The 23,477-nt window shown below is 38.7% G+C and overlaps 1 protein-coding gene across 1 annotated transcript in view; it reads left to right on the forward strand.

Moving 5' to 3' along the window:
* LDLRAD4 (low density lipoprotein receptor class A domain containing 4) overlaps positions 1-23,477 on the forward strand; it is a 270,690-nt gene that overhangs the window by 117,611 nt on the left and 129,602 nt on the right. Inside the window, exon 4 of the mRNA XM_039339281.1 lies at positions 14,673-14,813. Within this exon, the coding sequence (XP_039195215.1) occupies positions 14,673-14,813 (141 nt within the window). The remainder of the gene's footprint in view (positions 1-14,672; positions 14,814-23,477) is intronic.

The following is a 23,477-nucleotide window of genomic DNA, read 5'->3' on the forward strand; positions in this document are numbered from 1 at the left end:
GTAGAACAGGCACACACAAGCCCATGAAGAAAAAGCTGTCACTCAACGTGAAGCTACAAGGGGTTCCATTATCTATGGAACTAGACACAGGGTCTGCCCTGTCCATCATTTCATTGCATACATTTAGGAAGATTTGTTCCAGAAGTGGGTCTAAGGCCAAGTTAAGGCCTTCTGATATTGTATTAACAGATTTTCAGAACTCAAGAGTGTGTGTTAAGGGGGAGGCCACCCTTAACGTGCAATACAAGAGTTTTGAAGGTCCACTAGACTTATTAGTAGTAGGGGGTGAACGAACGAGTCTCATAGGACTCGATTGGTTTGAGGCCCTGGGGATACACGTCACAGGACTCAATAGCTTACAAACACTCGACCTACAGGAAGTCTGCAAAGAATTTGCAGATGTTTTCAGCCCCCAGCTGGGCACATTCAAAGGACCACCTGTGTCCTTAAAGCTAGACCCCACTGTCACTCCCATTAGGATTAAAGCAAGAAGGGTCCCTTTTGCTTTAAAAAGTAAGATTGACACTGAACTAGACAAACTAATCCAACAGGGAATCCTAGAACCTGTTGATTCCAGCCCGTGGGAGACCCCCATTGTCACGCCTCTAAAGGCAAATGGGGACATTCGCATTTGTGCTGATTACAAATGCACACTCAATAAGGCATTGCAGCAACATGCCTATCCTGTTCCTGTGGTCAGTCACATCCTGGCCTCTCTCAAGGGGGGGCGTGTTTTTGCAAAGCTTGACCTAGCTCAAGCATATCAACAGCTGCCTGTTGATGATGATGCTGCCATAGCTCAGACCATTGTGACCCAGAGGGGAGCCTTTAAGGTAAAAAGGCTACAGTTTGGAGTGAATGTCGCTCCTGGGATTTTCCAAAGCGTTATGGAAAACACACTACGAGGTATACCAGGGGTCTGCCCCTACTTTGACGATGTCTTGATTGCAGGAGACTCCACACACATTCTAGCTGAAAGGCTTAGGGCTGTCCTGTTAAGATTCAGGAAATCAGGCCTCAAGCTCAGAAAAGACAAATGCCAGATTGGGGTGCCTTCTACTGAATTTCTGGGATTCAAAATTGATGCTGCTGGGATTCATCCTGCTGAATCCAAACTAACTGCTATTTTAGATGCACCCAGGCCAAAGTCTAAGGCCGAACTTCAGGCCTTCCTAGGCCTCCTGAATTTCTACAATTCTTTTCTTCCACATAAAGCTAGTGTAGCTGAGCCTCTTCACAGGCTACTAGACAAACAGGCTGTGTGGCTGTGGTCACAAGCGCATGAGGCTTGCTTTAAAGAAGTCAAGGCCTTGCTCACTTCTAACAGTGTTCTTGCACATTTCAACGAGTCTCTCCCTGTGTGCATCGCTTGTGATGCGTCCCCCTACGGGGTTGGAGCTGTCCTGAGTCACCTCAGGTCTGATGGAACTCAGGTTCCTATTGCATACTACTCCAGAACACTGTCTTCTGCCGAGCGCAACTACGCTCAGATAGACAGGGAGGCTCTGGCTGTTGTTGCTGGAATTAAAAAATTCCACGATTTTCTATATGGCAGGCATTTCACGGTCTTCACTGACCATAAGCCTCTGCTGGGACTGTTTACCACACGTAAGCAGACTCCCCACATCATTTCCCCTAGAATGCTTAGGTGGTCTATTTTTTGTCTGCATATGATTTTTCATTACTCCACAAGCCTGGGAAAGAAATGGGCCATGCTGATGGCCTCAGTAGATTGCCTCTGCCAGTAGTAGAAGCTGACCCCGCGCCAGCTGTCAACATTCTATCAATCCAAGCCTTGCCCGAGCTCCCTCTTAGTGCCAGGGATGTTACCGCTGAAACAGGTACAGATCACACACTTTCACGTGTCCGCTCCTGGGTCCTGTCCGGGTGGCCTGAGCACTGCCCTAGTCCTGAGTTTCAGAGTTTCTGGTCCAAAAGAAACGAACTGTCCCTTTCTCAGGGTTGTCTGCTTTGGGGAAACAGAGTTGTCATTCCCACCTCAATGAGGACTAGGGTCTTAGAATCCCTCCACGAGGGTCATCCTGGCATTGTTCGTATGAAGGCTCTTGCACGCAGCCACTTGTGGTGGCCTGCTTTAGATAAAGATATTGAGGCTAAGGTACACGCATGCCACCTGTGCCAACGATCTCGCCCAGAGATGCCCCAAGCTCCTGTGCATAGATGGGAGGAAACACAGTCCCCATGGTCTAGGGTGCACATTGACTACGCTGGGCCCTTTCAGGGCCAGTTCTTCTTGGTCCTTGTTGACAGCCATTCAAAATGGCTTGAGGTTGTGCCTGTCTCATCCACCACCACTGCAAAGACTATTCAGGTACTGAGGGGGATTTTTGCTGCACACGGGCTGCCAGATGTCATTGTGTCCGACAACGGCCCTCAATTCACCTCCTCCGAATTCCAAGCTTTCTTACAGGCAAACCTGATTCGTCATGCCACGTCTGCGCCTTTTCACCCGTCCACCAACGGTATGGCTGAACGCATGGTGCGCATCGCAAAGGACGCCTTGAAGAGACTCACCTACGGGGACTGGCATCACAGGTTGGCTGACTTTCTCCTTTCTTATCGCACCACACCGTCCACTTCTACAGGGAGAAGTCCAGCTGAACTTCGTTGGGGGCGCCAACTTACTACTAGACTTGACCGGTTGCATCCGGACAGACTGCCTTCATCTACCTCACATCCTAGGGCACCTAGACAACTACTTGTGGGTGCCCCGGTTTGGGCTCGCAATTACGGGCCTGGTCATACATGGGTCCCCGCTTCTGTGTCCAGGATCACAGGTCCTCTCTCCTACGAGGTTGCCCTGGACAACGGTCGTGTCCTGCGTCGGCACATCGACCAACTTCGCTCTAGGCAAGACTTTTCTGCTGAGACTCCTGGGTCTTTTCCAGGGGGGGAGGGGGACCCTTTGGAGCAAAGGGAAGGGCAAGAGCTACTGCCCATCTCCACTGAGGGAGCCACAAACGGCTCGTCCCAAGGTTCTGCAATTGCTCCGAAAAGAAAGTCATGGAGCTTACCCACACAACAGGCACTCACGCCTACTCCAGCCAGGGAGTCACCCCGGGGGCATACTCATTTCCACACACATCACACAGCACTCCAGCAACGGAGGATACCCGGGGGCATCCCAACAAATCATTCCCCGCAAGAGAGCTGGCACACAATTCCCAAGGTTGGCCTGACCTTACCCCAAATCCTACAGGGGGTCAAACATACACAGAGTAGTCGAGGAACCAAGTCCCGACTACAACAACCCTAGCACAAATCAGGGAACACCTGAGTTTTGGGAAAGTACAGAAACCCACACGAGCCCGAGCACAGAATGGGGTTCAGGGAATGGACAGCCTCCTGACAGGTCTTGGACTGACCTAGGAGGTTCTACAGAGACGCCCAGCAGCGGCTATCACTTCAAGGGGCCTGAGGGTCTACAGCTAGGTAGGTCAACCAGGTCACAAAGCAACAGAAGCCCTGGCCTGACGAGCCCGGTGGGCAAGCAAGCAGGCCAGGCATCGGGGCACAGTCCTTGGAAGACACCAGGGCACAATAGAGAGAACAGGCTCACGCCTCCCTCCAGTCAGGGGACTTATGCCAGTAACCCAGAGCTAAGAAGGTCACAGAGAGCAAAGAAATCTCCTAAGTATCTAGAAGATTACATAACACTGCTGGCAAGGCAAAAGCCAGTAATCAGTGGGAGCACTGGGGAGCAAAATGTCATATAAAATAAATGTTATATGTTGGTAGTAGTTTTAGCCCGGGGGAAAGGGGTGTTATGTCCCGAGCCTTGCAAACGGCTCGGGCGTTTGCAGGCAGTCCCGGGCAGGTGCAAAGCTGCCCGGGACCAGACAGGCTGTCGCCAGCGCCGTGCGCATGCGCGGGTGCTGGCGCGGGAAAAGTAACCCATTTACCCGGAAGTTGCCTATATAAGAGGCTGCGAGGCGTTTGGGCGAGGCTGAAGCCATCTTCCTGTAAGCTGAACGCTGAATAAATGAAACTGAGAACTCCAGCTGCTTCTCGTGTCTGTTTTCCCGCCACAGACTCAACAATACTTTTTCTCAGATTTAAAATTGAAACATTTTTGTAATATCGGTTTTGCAATTTTTCCATCCTACTCTATGTATTCTACTCTATAGAAAGAGAGCAAATGGGAGCTGATGCAGATGGCAGAACATTTAATTTGTAAGCATTTGGCTAATGAGGAATATAGACTAGGGCTAGCGTCTCTCACAGTAATGATTTTACAATGAGTGATGTGCCTTTGCAAATTATTTTTTAAAAATAAATGCAAGCTGTGTGTGCAAGCTGGACTATAACTATGGCATGAAAAAGTTTTGTTTGAAATTCTTCTCCCTGGGCCCACTTGGCTCTTGCTTTGTGCAAAAGGTGGACATCTCCCAGGGATGCTAATGAGGCTTTTTTTTTTTTAGCTATTACAAATATTAAACACGGGGAGACAGCAGTTGTGATTGAGACTGTTGTATAGCTAAAGAATTTTTCTTAGCTTTCCTTTAGTTACCCCTCTAATTATATTAGAGTGATAGTTCAACATGCCTCCTCCATTTATCTTATTTTTTTCTTTTAAATAGTCCCTTCCAAAGTTTATCTTGAAACAATGACTATACATAATTTACTACTCTGTAATGTGAAAGTGTTCACTAAACACACATACAGCCCCCCCCCCATTATTACTGGTAATGTTATTGTTGCTATTGTTAGTTTTGGGGAGGTACTGAAAGTACTTTTTGTACTTAAACTATAAAACATAAAGTACTCCATATCCTCATAGTAAATAGCGGGAAAGGGTTGGTTTGTGTGGTTTAGGTCAAGGCTTTTCAAACTGTTAAAAAAATGTCCTGGAACTCTTAATAAAGAGACAAAGCTCTAGTGATAGAAAATCCGTATATTCAAGTGAACTTTTTTTTTTTTTTTTTGGCTATTAGTGTCATGGAACTCCATCAAGTTCTTGAGGAACTGTAGTAATCTGGAATGGAATTTGAGAACTCTGGTTTAGGTAATAGCAGGAAGTTTATCACCATTTTTTTGGCAGATTGCTATCAGATTTCAATTCATTTATGTCATTTTTGTTGCCTTCCTCTGAATTTCTAGATAGGATTTAACAGTAGTCAAAAAACCTTATGTTTGGTATTTTTTTAAAGGGGAGATATTAAAAATATGGCACAGGAGATATATGTTAAGAATCTCTCCTCACATTGCACAGTGCTGACCTTACCTGGTGGCACCTATGAAGCGAAGTTGTAAAGTGGTGGCATTTTGTGTAGTCCCACAATAGCTGGCATGCCATGCTCTTCGCCCTCACTCCTTCCCTGTCCTTATAATGGTGAATCAGTGGTGTCATGGTGGCTATGCTGATACCTTATAACAAAGAAATGAAGAGAGAATTGCCAAGCATCCAGTGTTACGGCTCAAATTGAAGTGTGGGTTTCCTCAAACAGGGAAGCTGCTGTTCTGCCAAGATCTGCCTGCAATATATATATATATATATATACACACACACATATATACACATACATACACACACACACACACACACACACACACACACTTCAGCTAAGGGATACTTGAAATGTGCTTGACTCAGTGTGGGTTTCAGTCAGTTCGCACCACTTCGGAAGAACCGGTAGCTAATTTTTTGTTGCCCAACCCCAGAATGGACTTCCGGAAGCAACATCCACACAGAGAACCAGTTGTTCCCATATTTGAATCCCACCACTGGCTTGACTCAACTTTTCCTCCCCAGCGTTTGGAAAATGATAATAAATTAAAGTTTTAATCCTGCTTGCTTGCTTGCTTATATGCCATCAAATCATTTTTGATCATAGAAACCACATAGATAGATTTTCTCCATGATGAACATTTTATATTTTCTGTCCATGTGTTTCTTTTGGTAAAAATTCAGGAGTTGTTTACCATTGCCTTTTCCTGCACAGCATGAATTGATATCTTTGCCATTGTCACTAAAATTATCATCTGTCTCTGGCATCTTCTTATATCAGTGCTGCCCAGTATAGATACCAGCTGGGATGATCTTCACACTTTAAGTGACCTGCTGGGAATATATGCTGTTGGCATACATTCCCAACATTCTTCACTCATGCCTCCCAGAACATTTCACTGCCACAATGAGGCAACACAGCAGGACTTGGGAGGGTTTAGTTCTGACCACATTATAAGCAATGACTTGTTGTTCAATCATTATTAACTTCTTCTGTAAGAAATGATGTTGACATCATTTGTATGCAATCAATACTGCAAAATCTGAGGTAAAATTTAAACCTATGGAGTAGCTCCATTCTAATTCAGTGATTGGGTTCATACATTTTGGTAATCGAAGATGTAGTTTGTTTGGTTTTAGATTAGTGCACTATGAGAATGCAGCTATTGTGATTTATTAAAAATGTGTTTATCTGTTTATTCAATTTCTATGGCCCCCAATCTCAATCAATCACTCTGGGCCTCTTGTAGTTTAGAATATATATTATCATTTAAAAAAATTAAAACAATAAAAACTATAAAGGCAGTAAAAATAATTAAAAATTTTAAAACATTTAGAACAATTAATCCAGTATCTGTAAATCATATAGGTCAGTGCTTCTCAACGTTTGTGTGACGGCGACCCCCGTCACACAAACGTGCCACGCATGCGTGGCACTGCCCCCATGCACGGTGGGCGCCACATGCATGCGCAGCGGTGCCCCCATGCATGGCGCGCATGCGCGGCAGCGCCCCCATGCGTGGTGCGCATGCGCGGCGCTGCCCCCCGAGGGGGGGAATGGCGGATCGCCTTGTTTGGCGACCTCTGAGAAATGGTCGATCGACCCCAAATGGGGTCGCGACCCATAGGTTGAGAACCGCTGATATAGATAAAGATTTTTGTAATGCTTACATCATTGCTTGTAATTTTGATTCCAAAGAATATGTGTGCATTGTGTGAATATTATTTTGTGAATTATGAACAAAATAGGATTTTTGAAATTCAGAAATTAAATTTTCTTCATTTTATAAATTGTAGGAGGATCCATATGGCTTTTCTCCTGTATGCTACCACATCACTATTTTTGAACAAGAATCTAATGCAACCTACAAAGTATTTTTTAAAGTTTTTGGCTGGTCCTGTCAATTCTTTGAAGATTTTGTTTTTATTTTTTTCCAAAGGAACTGTGGGGTTGCAATTCTATTTATAAATAGACCATGCTTTGTTTTTCTGTTAAATTTCAGAATCATGAGTTTCTTTCTCCAAGGTTGATTTTCTAACAAGTTCTCACTTGATAGACAAAATAACTAGGTGTCTTTTGCTTCCTATCCCTTTAACCCCCTTTCATGTTTCTCTGCTTCATTAGCATTTATAGAGACAGACATAGCAGCCTAATATGCGAGCAACTTAGAATTTACTCACTTATATTTGGACCTGTAAATTGCCACACAAGCACCTGCAGTTCCTGGTATCAGTATACATCATTTTATTTACTTCTTCCAGCATTATTCTTCCATCCAATACATACATACATACATACATACATACATACATACATAAACATCAAGAAAATTTGAGTTGGTTGGAGCACTAATAATATTAGTATGATTAGCTTCCAAATTCATAAGAAAATTTAAGGGAAAACATTTATTTATTAACTTGATATCCCAATCATCCTACTGTTATGTAATTCTGGGCATTCTACAGCAACAGAAAGCAATTATGTTAAAAAATATTAAAAACATTAGAAGTTAAAACTTAAAATATTAAAAGTTAACAAAAACTAAATAAAAAAGGGACCAGTATATAAATGGGGTGGCAGTGAGATCTTCTACTAATCACCTCTAGAGTGGGACGCCCCCATCAGGACACCAAGCCAGTAGGCAGAGCTAGATTTTCAAGTTCTTTTGGAAGGCCAAGAAGGTGGGGGCAGATATCCGGTCAAGAGGTACGATGTTCCAGAGGGCAGGAGCCACAGCAGAAAAGGCTCTTCTTCTGGACCCATCAGTCAAAATTCCTTTGCCAGTGGAGTCCACAGCATGTATATATGTGTGTGTGTATTTAATTTATATATACATAAATTTATATTATGACTTTGCACTTATCTAAATATTTTAATGTAAATTTTATGTCTTTTTGAAATCAGCTTCTTATATATAATGCAGTGGTTTACTTTTTCAGAAGGCTATTCATTGAAGAAATGCTAAGACAAAATATGCATGTTTTCTGAGAAAAGGTAATGGTGCCATTTTTAGCCTATAAAGTCTTGTTTGATTGTATTGCAATTTAGTATTAAATGAGACACCTAATTGCATTGAAGTCCAGTTGAATAAACTAACCTAACAATATAATTGTGACCTTGCCAACACTTCCCACCAAAGATAGCAACCTAATTTTGTAGCAGATTTGGTATTCTTTGTATTCTTAGAAGGCACATCAGAATTGATAAAAATTATGTTTTGCTTATATCAGGGATAGTGAAATTTGAAATCAGAACATTCTTCTTCATTGAGATTTAATCTGCTCAGAATTAAGGGTGATTTAAAGTGGTCCATAACTACGCATGAACATTGAGTGTACTCACACTTCAAAGGGGTTGATGGGCAAGTGGAGGTTGCAGATGGCTGCAGACAGGCTGATGCACACACCTCCCAAATCCCAACTGTGCATTGTGTGGAGGTGCACATCCCGCATGTTGATTGGTTGATTTTACTTCCTACAAAATCAAGCGCATTTAAGCGCCCCCCCCAGCCATAATGTTTAAATTTGGTAACATATAAAAAGAACAGCTGTGCAACTGTTTCCGAACAACAGCCATATATGTGCTGTTCTGTGCAGTGCAGCAGAAGTCTGCTCCAGCCTTTCCACAGCCAATTTTCCTCTAAATAAATATGGTTGATTCTTGGGGTAGAGTATTGAAGGTAGTGGTACTGGTAGTGGTGCAGGAACAGGGGTAAGATTTTAATCATTTAATATACAGGTTACTTAACTAGTTTGATATGAGTAGCATCTTCATTAATGAACTGTTATTTAAGGAAATGGATTAGAGGATTTTACATTTATGATGACCACCTACAATATCCTGAAACTAATCTCCTTCATCAACTAGACAAATTCTACTTATCACTATATCTATAGCTATCTATCTATCTATCTATCTATCTATCTATCTATCTATCTACCTATCTGTAGTGAGAATTACATGGTAATGATATGCAGTACATAACACACTGCGCTGAATTGGTGCAGTAGTTAGAATGCAGTACTCCAGGCTGATTCTGCCCATTGCTAGGAGTTCAATCCTGACTGGCTCAAGGTTGACTCAGCCTTCCATCCTTCTGAGGTCAGTAGAATGAGGACCCAGATTGTTGGGGGACAATATGCTGACTCTGTAAACCGCTGTTAAGCACAATGAAATGGTATATAAGTCTAAGTCCTATTGCTATTGCTAAATCAATTGAAACTTCAAGAAATGTGAAATAACTATGATCCCCATTCAAAATATCCCAAATTGATGGTAATATAATCATCATGATAAGACTGTTTTATAGTGGCTGGAAACCACCTTTATCCAAAGAATTAAATAAAAAAATTATTATGTTTCCCTTTGAGTTTCCTTTGTTCAGAAGTTAATTGACAAGAGTTGAAAAGTGTTTCATTTTTTTTCTAGATGCTTCCCTTCTAATATCAGGTTTGTGTACTGTTTTGCCTACAAACTGCCACAATTGTTCTATGTAAAGTAGATAGCATATCATGCCAGAAGTCTGACAAATGCAAGTGCTCCTTCTGCCATGACTGATGTGATCAGACCTTGTGATAGTCTTGATCAATGTGAAGACAGAGTTGGCCTCTGAGTTAATTGTAGCATCTATTTGTATATAAAATTACAAATGAAATAAGTGATTTTACAAAGGAACACATATAGAACAGTGGATAAAAGGGTATTGAATTACATTACATAAACTATACTGAATTAACTGATGTATAAAAGTACAACGAATGAATACAAAAATATTATTTACCCATAACTGATATAAATTCTTTTCTCTTCCCACCTCTTTATGAAAAATTCCACAAAAAGAGAGGAAGCCTTTAAAAAATCACTAGACATTTCAGCTTCAACTGCTAATGCTTTCTATCATCTGGGTTAGAGATTGTTCTGTAACTGACCACTGAGGATTATAATTATGGCTTGAAACTGAAGAAGGAAGAAAAATAGCTTTGAAAGTTATTTATAAACCACAGTCCTGCTGACTTATCTTTAAAAATGGAATCACTCAATTCTTCCCCCACCTTCTCCTGTCTAGACTAGCAGTGTAATAACTCAATTTATGAAGATCTCTCTGGTGTGTCATTAGGTTCAATTGCTAGTTAACTTTAGTTTCCTCGTCAGTGTAATTCAAGGTCACTGGCTGTTCCTGACAGCATTGTTAGCATACCAGATGATAGGATTGTTTCTATATCCTCAGGTATAATAGTCTGGACATGCTACTTTCAGCTGTTAATCTGGGTCTACATGCTGGACTTTTTGTATTTTAACTTTGTTTTTCTTCTCATTTATGACTGTATTTTCTTTAAAAAAACACATAAACCTTGCTCTCTGTTATGGTCCCCATCCTGACTGGAGTCCTCACAGCTGCAGTTTATATTGTTGGAAGTAATTCATTTGATGAGCAGGACAAAAAAGAAAATGATAATATATTTTCAGGACATTTACAGGTGCTCAATCATTCAAATATATCAAAAAAAAATCCATCTAAAACCATTATGGATAATAAGGCATGTATAAAAAAGGAAGAGGCAAATTTAAATGGGAAGAATTGCTTTGAATAAATTATTTCTCAGTGACTGCTTTAAGGATAAGCATTATTATAATTTGCTTTCTGCCAAATTGGAAAAAAATTCCTGAAATAACAATTCCCAATGGTTTAAAAAATGCATGCAAAAGAAAAATATTATACTGTATACAAAAGACACCTTTTAGCTTAATTTTGATATAAATTGCTGAAACATGACACACAAAGCAATATTTTTATTCATTCCCAAAGTCAGCACATATCCAGAATGATTTTTCCTAATGTTTAATAATTGTCTTCTTTAAAGACAATATAATGATAATTCAGTATATAATGATAGAATCCATATTTGGATATACAGTTAATATAATGTCTGTAGCCTTAAAGAATGATGGTTATAAACCAATATTTATTAAGAATTGGAACATCAATTAAAAATATCAGATTTTATGACAAGTATTTTTTCATCCAAATTCCACTTCCCACTGCTAAAAAGTCTCTTTGAAACTTATCTGTGGAATCTAAAAACAAGGAAAAGTTTATAATGAAATAATGAAAATGAGATTTGGAATATATAATCAATAATCCTGCTGAAGAAGTCGTCTTTCTTCAATCTACATGGACATGTCCCTATGTTTTCTTGGTAACATTTTGGAAGTAGTTTGCTATTCATAATTTCTGAGATTTTTTTTCTTTCAATGTCTCAATCTAGCTACATTGTAAGGTTTCCTAATTTCCCCCCCCCCATCCGTCTACCAATCAGATTCAGTCATACTTTTTCAAGATCAGCAATTCTGATTAAGTGCTGTCACCTGCTATGGCTAAATTATTGCACAGCATATTGCCTAATGTAGAGTTAGACTTAAAGAAGTATCTCTAGAATAAAATATTTTCTTAATTACTTTTTAAATATTTATTAAGATAAATAAAAATGGGTGATTTTTGGATTTTTTTTAAATTGGCTATTCCTTTGTTTTTATAGCATTTTTTTTTTAAAAAAATACAACATAAAATAATTTAAGGGATCTTTATTTTTGGAGGAATAAAACCACCATTTAATTGTTCGGCCATTACCTCTAGAACAGTGTTCTCAACCTGTGGGTCGGGACCCCATTTGGGGTCGAACGACCATTTCATGGGGGTCGCCAAGCAACGCAGTCTGCCATTTTTCCCCCTTTTCCTTAGTTGTGCTACTCCCTTTTATTCTATTGGCTTTTGAAAGCCAATAGAATAGACTCTCTTGAATAGAGTCTAATTCTATTGGCTTTCAAAAGCCAATAGGAATTGTCCAGGCTGTCTCTGCCCTGCTGAGCCCTCCAAAACTCCCATTCTGCAAACGGTGCTGCACCAGTTGAGTAATCCTCGACTTACAACCGGTTGAGTAGTCCTCGACTTATGACCGGTTGGGGGTTGTGACATTAAAAAGGTTGAGAACCACTGCTCTAGAAAATGTTAAATATGGAAAGCTAAACCTTCTAGATCAGTGCATCCATATGTTTTCTGTTGAATCGAAATCCCCTATTTGTATACAATATAGGAAGCTGTCTGCCCAGGAAGAGACATGCCTGCGAGGACAATGAACGAACCGTGGCCTTTCCTGGATTCTTGGACTGGATAGTAGTTTTTTTTGTTTGTTTTTTTAGTGCAGTGGGGAAAAAGGTTTTCAACTGTACAGACATTATTTTACAGTACTTATGAACTTTCAAGTTGCGAACTTTTGTCAATATGAACAAACTTGACTGCAACTTCAACTAAAGGGCTCTGGAAGTCAGGAGAAGGTGGGGAAGGATTAGAACTGACTTTATCTTGCATATTTTTTTATGCTTGTTTGCATTTGTGAATAAACTGGATTTACAAACAACCTCTCAGAATCTAACCTGTTTGTAAGTAGAGTATTGTCTGTATTGTGATTCCCCAGTTTATTGCCATCTGGCTTTTTAAAAAAGTGGGTAAATATACAGATTCATAGGCTTGGATAGATTATTGCAGATTACATATAAAAGTTGAAACATTTTGTGGCTTAAAAAAAAGATTAGCACAGCCACTAATAATTATATTTTTTCAAAGTGGGGTATGTTCCAAACAGATACACTAGACATGGCTTATGCTGGGTCAGTTCAAATATAATATACATTATATACTAGCATTTCTAACACAAAGCTTTCAAAATGATTTAAAAGCAGCCACATTTTTAAAAATTGAGGTTTGTTTTTATGTGCATTTACAGCATATATTTATGATGAACATTTTCTGTTCTAGATAAATTCTACCATTCATCTTTTGATTTTACTGTCTTTCAGGTGTGGAAAGAGTTATAATAAAGAAAAATCCTAAAACACAAATTTAATAATATTGAGAATGGTTAGCAGAAATTGTAAAACAATTGAGAACACCATATGAATGAGAAGCTTACTTACTAGGCATGGAATGAGAAGACCTTTGCATGCTTACTGAATTTCATATACTGTATGAAACAACAGAAGTTGTGGGGTCTGTCCATCATTTAAATTGGCTTTCCTTGAAAGCTCTTTCCATTGAGCCATAAAAAAAGGGTAGACACGAATAGGGAAATGATTCCTATTTGATCTTCTTCTGCAACTTCCAGTATCATTTCTCTGAAGTGCCTCCCCTAATTTATTTATTTTCCTAATTGATATTGCTGCCCCTCAGTGGTGGGATTCAAATATGTGAACAACTGGTTCTCCGTGTGGATGCCATTCTGGCCCTGGGCAACAAAAAATTAGCTATCAGTTCTGCAGAAGTGGTGCGAACTGGCTGAATCCCACCACTGCTGCCCATCTCTTGAGCAAGTGACTCTGGACGGTATACAATTAAGCCTTCAGTGCAAAAGGAACAGAAGAACAAGGGCGAAAAAAAAAGAATTGAAAATGTAGGTTCCTGTCTCCCTTCTTTCAGAGTGCAATTTTGTGAAGCCTGGATCTAAGCCTTTGTTTATAAATAGAGCACTTTTTTGGCCAGGAAAGAAATGGGAAACTATCTCATGAGCCCCTCCCGTTCTCTCCACAGGGAGCCCTGCTTTGACTGAAACTTGCTCTCAGTGCAAAGGAAATGGGTAGTTCTGGACACAGACTGTGAACTATAATTTTACCCATATGCTTGCAATTTCCTGTGAGAATGATAAACAAATATGTGTTTTGTAGTAATTGACAGCAAATACAAAACAAGCACCACAAATAGTCCTTGACGTATGACCACAACTGAGCTTGGAATTTTAGTGGTTAAGTTGTAATGGTTATTAAGTGAGGCACCTTGCTCAATGATCATGATCTTGGTGATGTCTTGCTCAATGATCACGATCTTGGATCTCCTAGCTGTGGTTGTTAAATGGAGCATTGGATGCCTCAGAGTGTGGTGGAGTGCCTGCGAAGTGTGGTGCAGGCCTGGCATGCACTCTATTTCAGGTCCAGGCCTGCACTAAACTCTCATGTAGCCTGCATTGGGCCTTGCAATATTGAATGGCTGCTGAATGAACAGTCCAAGGATTGCCTGTAATAAATGTGAGCAGGAGATTTAAACAAATCTTGAATGCGTTGGGAGAAGCTGACCAACAAGCCAGGAAAATAAGTGGTATTCCTGTATGGATATCAGACCATTGTTGACTGTAAATGTCTACGTTATTTGTGATGAATACGGTTCTGTTGACCTTCCTTCTGCCATTTAAATTATTATTAAATTGTATTGTAGTTTAACATTCATGTTCAAGGATCAAATGAGTAGAAAAGCCCTTTACTCTCATAACTTACATGTGTATTGAATATGTTGTATTACAGACTACCGATCTGATATATAATGAAACAGAAAATGGATTGTATTCATTTGTGGTTTTCTTTTATTGTGTACCTTTTCAGAGTGCAAATTCACCTGCACCAGTGGCAAATGCTTATATCGTGCCTCACTGCTCTGTAATGAACAGAATGATTGTGGGGATAATAGCGATGAAGAGAACTGCTTACTTGTAACTGAACATCCACCTCCAAGTATCTTTAGCTGTGAGTACTTGCCAATTATATAATTTGCTGTGAATTTTGTTATATTTCTTTTGTTATTGCTGGTGTTGTTGGGGGATGTTGGAATCGAAGTAGAAACTGGTCATTGTATGTAATTATCACAACAGAGAATAAAAAGTATAGCCATAGTTGTGATTTATCATTTTCCTTCTTTTCAGTTGGTATGCTTTACTAGTACAAGAAATTTTCAGCAAAAAAGAAGGCACTAGGAATTTAATTGCTTACAACTAATTTCTCACACTCACTGATAGAACTCCATACAGCATGCTAATATGCCCAATATCCGAAAAACAGAAGGCTCAAACTGTTTGTCAGTGATGGAGCTTTCAGGATTATCTAGGTTGAGTAGGAGTATCCATGTGGCATGCAGCCAAATATTAGCAGTCATTGACAGAGGGACCGAGTAAAACTAGATTGGTCTTCATATTGTCTGCCATTAGATATGTGTAGATTTCGACCTTTTAAAACAGAAAGCAATTTGTTTCAGACTCTTAAAGAAGGTCTTTTGGATTTTAATCAGTTTTAAATTTACTGAAAATCTAAGTATTTACAGGATGGCATATAGTATCTAAAACATGGTGTACATTTTAATGCTTTTTTCTGTCCAGTTCTGTCCAATTACTATTAAAAATTATTTTGATATAATTACAAACCATATTTTCACATTATGTTTTAAATGCAGAGAAATTCTAATATTGTGTATATTCCATGATAATATAGCCTTTCTGATAGCATCAAAGTAAGCTTTCCTTCATATTATTCAAAAAGATTATATAAGATAGTGACTTTCTTTTTAATTATGCTTTAAATAATCAAGGTTAATATTTTATAAGGCATTTAATAACAGGCAAACAAATAAGAGTAGACTATAACCCTGTTATATTCTAAATAGAATCTCTGTTTAGATTCTATTTAGAATATAACAGGGTTATAGTCTACTCTTATTTGTTTGCCTGTTATTAAATGCCTTATAAGAGTAGAATATAACCCTGTTGAATTCAGTAGCTGAATTGAAGAGAAATCATATGTTTTTGTTCAAGGATTCTGAAAAAGTTGTTCAGAATAATATACCATATATATTTTCAGATAAGGCAAAAAATTTAGGTGCAAAAACATACTCCCAAAATTGGGAAGATTATCTACAGAGAGGTTCATCAGTGAATATATGCAGCAACAAAGTACTTTTTAAATGTATCCACATATCCTGGAAATATTTGTGTATAAACCCATCCATTGCTAGGCTGACCTTCAAATTTTTAACCAAATTACAATGAAAAAATGTACCACCAACAGATAAACCAATTGTGAAAATTAAAACATGGAAATTTTGGGGGTTGATTTATTAGCAGGTGGTTCATTTTTCATGATATTTTGGTTAAAATTTCAAGGGTTGGCCTGTCCGCTGATAGGCTTATATATGAGTATGTATAATATGTTTAAAAATGAATTAATTGGCACATCTTAACAAGCTCTAGTGTCACAGCCATCACATTAACATTAAGAGCTGTGGTGGTGCAGTAGTTAGAATGCAGTATTGCAAGCTAATTCTGCTAACTGCCGAGTGCCAGCAGTTTGGCCGTTCAGGTCTCACCGGCTCAGACTTCCATCCTTCTGAGATCAGTAAAATGAGGACCCAGATTGTTGGGGGCAATATGCTGACTCTGTAAAACGCTCAGAGAGGACTGTAAAATACTGTGAAGTCTAAGTGCTATTGCTATTAACAATCAGAATTTGTTTATACATTGTCTGATCTACAAATTTTTCCTTTTGTTGTAAATTAAGTGTTTGGCTTTAATGTGATGACATTAGTGTGGAATCATGAGTTTCTATAATGTACCAGAGATGAGAAACGCCTAAAAGACTGGAAGGTAACTTAGAAAGCATGTGGTTTCCTTGAAGAAGAAACTTTGAATACATTTCTGAAGCACACAAGCTGTGATTGAGTTTTTACAAAATGAAAATGGCAAGTTTGAGTTTTTCACAGGATGCCAGTATTAGCTAAGAAGTTTTCTGAACACTGTGTTTATATGGTGGCTGAGAGAATTTCCAGATTCCATCACTGAAAAGTGGTTGAATCTGTCCCAATTAGTATTTGCTTGTTGCAAATCTGAATTTCTACAAATGGATTTTACCTTAGTGCATAGGTATCAAACTCACCACTTCACGTGACATATCGCGAGGTTTTTTACATTACTGGAGCTGGGGTGGGCGCGGTCTCCGTATAATGCAACTGGCCCAGGGCCGGCAGTTTGATACCCCTGCCTTAGTGTATCTGACTGCAAATGCTCTCTGATATATTTCCACTATCTTTGTGCTTCCTAATTTTTTTTATTCTAAGTTTTACAGTTACAGGAATCCTTTTAACAAACAGTTGCAATTGTCTTATGACCGAAACTGTAGATGTATCTAAAGCATTTAAAGATTTGAACACAGGTAGTTCTCAACTTACAACCACAATTGGGACTTGAAAATTTGTTTTGGTGGTTGTTAATTGGGGCATTACATGATTGCACCTAATTTTATTATCTTTTTTGTCATAATCATTAAGCAAATTAAACCATTGCCATTAAGCAAGACATCACATGTTTGTGATTTGTGATCTTTCCTGCTAGTTTCCTTTTTGACTTTGCTTGTTGGAAGTCCGCTAGGAAGGTTGCAAATGACAACTGCACAATTCTGGAATGCTGCAATAATTGTAAATACATACTGGTTACCAAGTGCTGAAATTGTGATCACATGACTACAGAGACACTATGATAGTCATAAGTGTGAGAAACAGACATCACTATTTCACTGCTGTCATAACTTTGAACAATTGCTAAACGAATGGTTGTAAATCAAGGACTCCCTATATCAGATTTGTAGAATCTCATGCATTGCATGAGAAAAGCACATCTTCCTTCCACTGTCCTTACCACTTTCTACAGAGGGACGATTGAGAGCATCCTGTCATATTGCATTACAGTCTGGTTTGGAAGCATTACTGCATCAGACAGGAAGGCAGTGCAGAGAGTGGTGAGGATGACAGAAAAGATTATTGGCAGTTCCCTCCCTTCTGTCCAGGACATAGCATATAAAGGTTGCTTGAGCAGCGTCCGCAAGATTATCTGGGACGCTACACATCCTCTTCATGATCTGTTGTTATCTTTTGGGAGGAGGCTTCTTGGTATCTGAAGCAGAACATCCAGATTCAGTCACAGTTTTGTTCCATACAGTATCAACCTTGTGAATTCTCAAGCTTTCTCTTTCCGCAATGTATTCAAGATGGACTGTGATTAATATTTATATGCATTTATATGTAATGGTGTAGATACATACATATGTATGTATATAGCAGTGATGGGGAAACTTTTAGAGACCGAGTGCCCAAACTGCAACCCAAAACCCACTTATGCATCGTTGGGTGCCAGGTGGGTGTGGCCTATTGGGTGGGTGTGCCCATTGGGTAGGTGTGGCTGTGGTGGTAACGGCAGACTGGGTGGGACTAAAAAGTTCAATTAATCAATTCCAGCTTTGCAAGATCTTTTTGAAATTGACTGATTGATTGAACCTGTTTTTTTTGTACACGGTGGTGGAGGCCTAAAGCGAAAAGGTTTTATAAAACCCAGCTGAGGGCCTAGGATTGGGGCGACGGTGCACGTGCCCACAGGGAGGGCTCTGAGTGCCGCCTCTGGCACCCGTGCCATAGGTTTGCCACCACTGGTATATAGCATATAGTATGTGTGTTATGTATGTGTACACTTTTGAAAGCAGGCAATTTCATTTTTAATGTGTGCCAGTGTGCCCACAGTAAAAAATGACAATAAAGGTTATTTTATCTTATCTAGAATACCTTTTAAATTCGAAGTGATTTCATTTGCCTCTAAATAAAATGTATATTAATAATTCTACTTTGTAAACTAATTTTTGTATACAGCTTTTTAAAACATTTTTACACAATAGCAGAATTCCTCAAATGGCTATAGATTCCTAGACACAGATTTAATTCTCCATTCTTATCCATTGCAAAGTGCAATTGGATGCATATAATTGAGTATTGGTTGCGTTTCCATCACCCAACCATTCTTATAGAGCTCTTCTTGAAAAGGCTTATCTTGCTGATCAGCTGTTGAGCAATGTGTTTCTTTGCTGCACCTCCTTTCCCACCAAACAGAACATTGTGAATTTTCAGCTTCTTTTCATGAAGGCTTTCTTGGCATGAAGCCAAATTGGGGAGGATGCTAGATTTTATGCATTAATAGATTCCAGATGTTTTTAAGCATTCCACATGTTGATAGCATTGGACCAGGTGCAGTGATAGAACAACTTGCCCAGCAGTTTAAAATTACTAGGGAGGTGAAATACTGCTCATTCAGCAGCACAATTAATTAATACATTGTTACAGTTACTTTAATTATAGCATTCTGTACTTTTGCATTAGATATATCCTTTGTGAGGAGTACTTAGCAACCAAATATACTGATGACAGAAGTGGTAAGGATTTATCATCATGGTTTTGGCCACATTTGGTGCTTTGTGCTTTAATGGTTGTAAAACTTGACATTTCAAAATGATTACCAAAATGATATTATTAAGGCCATAGAAAATTAGGGACAAAGAGATATAGTCAATATTCTTTGCAGCTTGGATGCAAGGAAAGCAAATATGTCAATATGGTTTTATAGCTTCTTTTCATATTGCCCACTGTAGGGGAATATAAATTTACTTTCTATTCTAGGTCAGAGCACGTAGACTCTGAGAATACTGAGGAATAGCTGTACAGAAGAAATGATTGAAGTGCAGATTTGTAAATTCAAAACATTGATTGATAATTCTGTCTTATTCAATTTACTGTCTAATTGCATGTTTTCTCTTCCATGCCCTTGCACCTTTATTGTATCGGCATTGTTCACTGTACAGAATTAATTTGTGTGCTTGGAGTAGAGGAACATCATCACTTCCTTGCTGATTTACAGAACAAATGCTTTGATGAGTAAGACTTCTCTTTATATGTCAATAAAAATTTGGCCATACTGTGTGTTGTATGACTTCATACTGAATACTTGTATTCTGCATCCAGTTGAAATAGTTTATATCAGTGGTGGCGAACCTATGGCACGGGTGCCAGAGGCAGCACTCAGAGCCCTCTCTGTGGGCACGCGCGCCGTTGCCCCAGTCCTAGGCCTTCAGATGGGTTTTATAAAACCTTTTCGCTTTAGGCCTCTGCCGCCGTGTACAAAAAAAAAAAAGGTTCAATCAATCAGTCAATTTCAATTTCTCACGGGGAAAAAAAAGATCATGCAAAGTTGGAATTGATTGATTGAACTTTTTAGTCCCATCCAGTCTGCCGTTATCACCGCAGCTACACACAGCCAATGGGCCAAGCCCAGCCAATAGGCCATGCCTGGCCAATGGGCCATACCCACCCGACACCCGACAATGCATAAGTGGGTTTTGGGTTGCAGTTTGGGCACTCTGTCTCTAAAAGTTTCGCCATCACTGGTTTATATTAATGTTTTATAAAACGCAAATGAATACGAAGTTACTTATTTCGACCAAGGATAAATGGGAAGTGGATAGATAGATTGTAGTGTATTTGGTCAAGCAAATAAAGAAATAGTAGATAATCAGATAATAATAATTTTTTTGCAAGGATTATCAAGTTTCAAGTGAAAGGGCAAACATTTAATGACAATGTTAAATAATTTAAAATAGTTTATTAATTTGCTAAACAGATTGGAGAAAAAGAAAAAATCTGGCCAAGAGATTTGTTATACTGTACTTATTAATAATGAAACCCTATATATTGTTAATAGTATTCTTGTAAAAACAGTGATGCTGTTATGCCAACATTATTTTCTTTTGCCTGTGTTTCACGACATTGCTCCAGGAGATACAATGGATTTCACAGATATGAGGTCTATAATTGTAACATGATTTCTTGCTAATAATTCATGGTTCAGAAATGTAGCCAAGATGTATAAATAGGAATGAAAATCTTAGATTATAAAATTATGGTTCCATTCAAATATTCAAATGTTAAACAGCAAGTGTAAAACAATCTTGTTGTTATTATCACTGTGTGGGATGTATTTGAAAACTATACCATATACCACTTCCTAAATTTTGTGAATCCTTTTCATTATGTCATATGTAGGCATTAATAGGGTTTTGTTGAAACGTGTGTGTGTTTTATAAATTTTGTGGGTTAAGCAACATTTAAACATTCCAGGTAAATATTCTTATAACACATTCCAAAGGATTTAGAACATGTTTATAATACAGTAAAGAGATTATCTGCATGTAATTCACACAGGGAGTTTTTGAAAGGTACTGTTTACCTACATCAGATAGATGGCTCCCCCTCCCTCCCTCCCTCCCTCCCTCCCTCCCTCCCTCCCTCTCTCTCTCTCTCTCTCTCTCTCTCTCTCTCTCTCTCTCTCTCTCTCTCTCTCCAGGAGTGCTGCATGAAGGGCTGACCCTCATCTGGGTTATTCTTCCATTTATTTAAATATGTAGCCGTCTGGTATAGATGTTAATGAAAGTCTGACACTGCCTTTTTAAGAACTGCAACAATGATAGTAATTTTTAGTGTCAGATTATGCTTCATAGAGAAAAAAAATATTGGGGGAGGAATGAGAGAGAAAGAGTGAAAAAAAAAATCCAGTTCTAATAGAGTTTGCCATCAGCCTAGCTGTGCCAGACAGATGGATCATGAATACTGTCTAGACACTCTCTGCCTGAGTGAAGCTGTGGTCTCTAAGGAGGAACAGTGAGATGCTGGTTTAAGTAATGGGGGGGGGGGGGGAAGCCAAACTGCATTCTCTTCTAATCAGATAACAATCAATGCAGATTACGCTTCATCAGGCCTGAGAAATGGCCCTCTGTTACTGATAGCAGGTCAAAACCCATTTCAGTTGAAACGTATCTATGACTAGATGTTAGGGAGAAAGAATAGGCAGTTATAAATCTTGATTTCAATGATTTGTTGCTGAAATATTCAGAATAATTGTAGGTTGGAATAATGGAGACCAGAAAAGCAATCTGATATTACTACAAAATGTGTCCACAGCACTTTTTGGTTACCTTTTTAACCTACACGTGATAAGTTAACTGAGAAATAATTTATTGAATTATTTTCTTCTTAGGAGACACTGGTATAATTAGACTCTACCATTCCTGATAGTCATTCTAGGTCATCTGCCTTTATTAATTGTTTACCTAACAGGTATCATGTTATGATAAATGTGTCTGGGAAGTCATAATAAAATGCTCGATAGATTTTGCTGGTTTTGCTGGTTTTGAGCATCCCCACTGCCTACCTGCCAAACAAGAAAAAAATTTAAACGCAAATATCTCAGACATGTAAGATTATATTATATTATATTATATTATCCCATGCCCCCAAAAGACAAATAAGGGATGGTTTTCTTCCCATCCCCCCCAAAAGACAAATAGGAGCTAGGAATGGGATGCAAGCATAATTGGAAAAAAAAATGGTCTTTAGTTTGGTTTGGTTTTAATCTCAGCTAATAGCTGCATTAGTTTTGCATTTATTTTATTATGAAGACTATTGATTGTATTTTTAGTATTTTATAATTTATATTTCTAATTTGACTGATAATGGAGTAGGAAATGTATACTCAGGAAAAAAATATACCAGAGTATTTGTAACATTAAAAGTGGAATAATAAAGTAGAAATCTTAATAATTCTTGTTCATTTACCTGTGCAATTAGATTTACCAGGAGCCATTTCTGTAGTTATTGCCTAGTTACACTGAGGCCAAAACAGGATTCTGCACGCTTTTGTACAAAGCAGATTGTACAAAAAATAAAATTAAGCCTTAGCTACTTACTACACTAACAAAATAACTACTTTATTTGCTAATGCTTCAGAAGTGGGAAGAAATAGGAAAAGTTCCATATATAGATTTTTGGCAATTTCTGCATACTTTTCTAGTTGTATTGATGTGGACTGGATCATAATATAAATTAATAGTGTTGAGTGTTCCTACTACTTCTTTGTCCTTACCAGAAATTCAAAATATGGCACACACCCCTTTGAATTTTTATGTATGTTGTAACAAGTGATGGAGGAAAGCATCATTTTGGAATTCCTGCTAGAAACTGAAAAGCAGTTTTGTTCTTGGTATAATAATGCTGTTAAAAGGCATTTTTTCTTCATTCTTTTTCCTCTTGCATGTTTAACTATATAGAGAACCTGAATTCTCTGATGCAAAATATGTTTCTCTGTTTATCCTTTGTCAGGGGTTTAACTAGCAAATTGTGTCATGAGAGGACCTCTGGGACTTGACCTAGATTCCTTGAAGAAGTATGTCTTGGAAGAGATTTGACAGAATCTGACTGAAAAAAAGATAGGACTGCAGGATATGGGTCTAGGACTGAGGCAACACTAGACTATACCTAGAAAAGAGTTAACTATGGTAAAGTTAGGAGAAATGAAGTATAAAATATCAGAATAAGAAGCAGATATGCACAGTATATCCACTGGGGAAATATATCTGCAATATCTTTTAATTATTGAGACAAATTCCTTGTGTGTCTAATAACATTTGGCCAAATAACTCTTCTCTAGTGCCCCCTTACTGAATACAATCGATACTCTAACCGCTGACTTTGGTTCTTCTTCCTTTTTATTATTAAGA

The sequence above is a fragment of the Crotalus tigris genome, unplaced genomic scaffold (genome assembly GCF_016545835.1).
Source record: "Crotalus tigris isolate CLP2741 ecotype Arizona unplaced genomic scaffold, ASM1654583v1 scf7180000017731.4096049, whole genome shotgun sequence".
NCBI classification, from domain to species: Eukaryota; Metazoa; Chordata; class Lepidosauria; order Squamata; family Viperidae; genus Crotalus; species Crotalus tigris.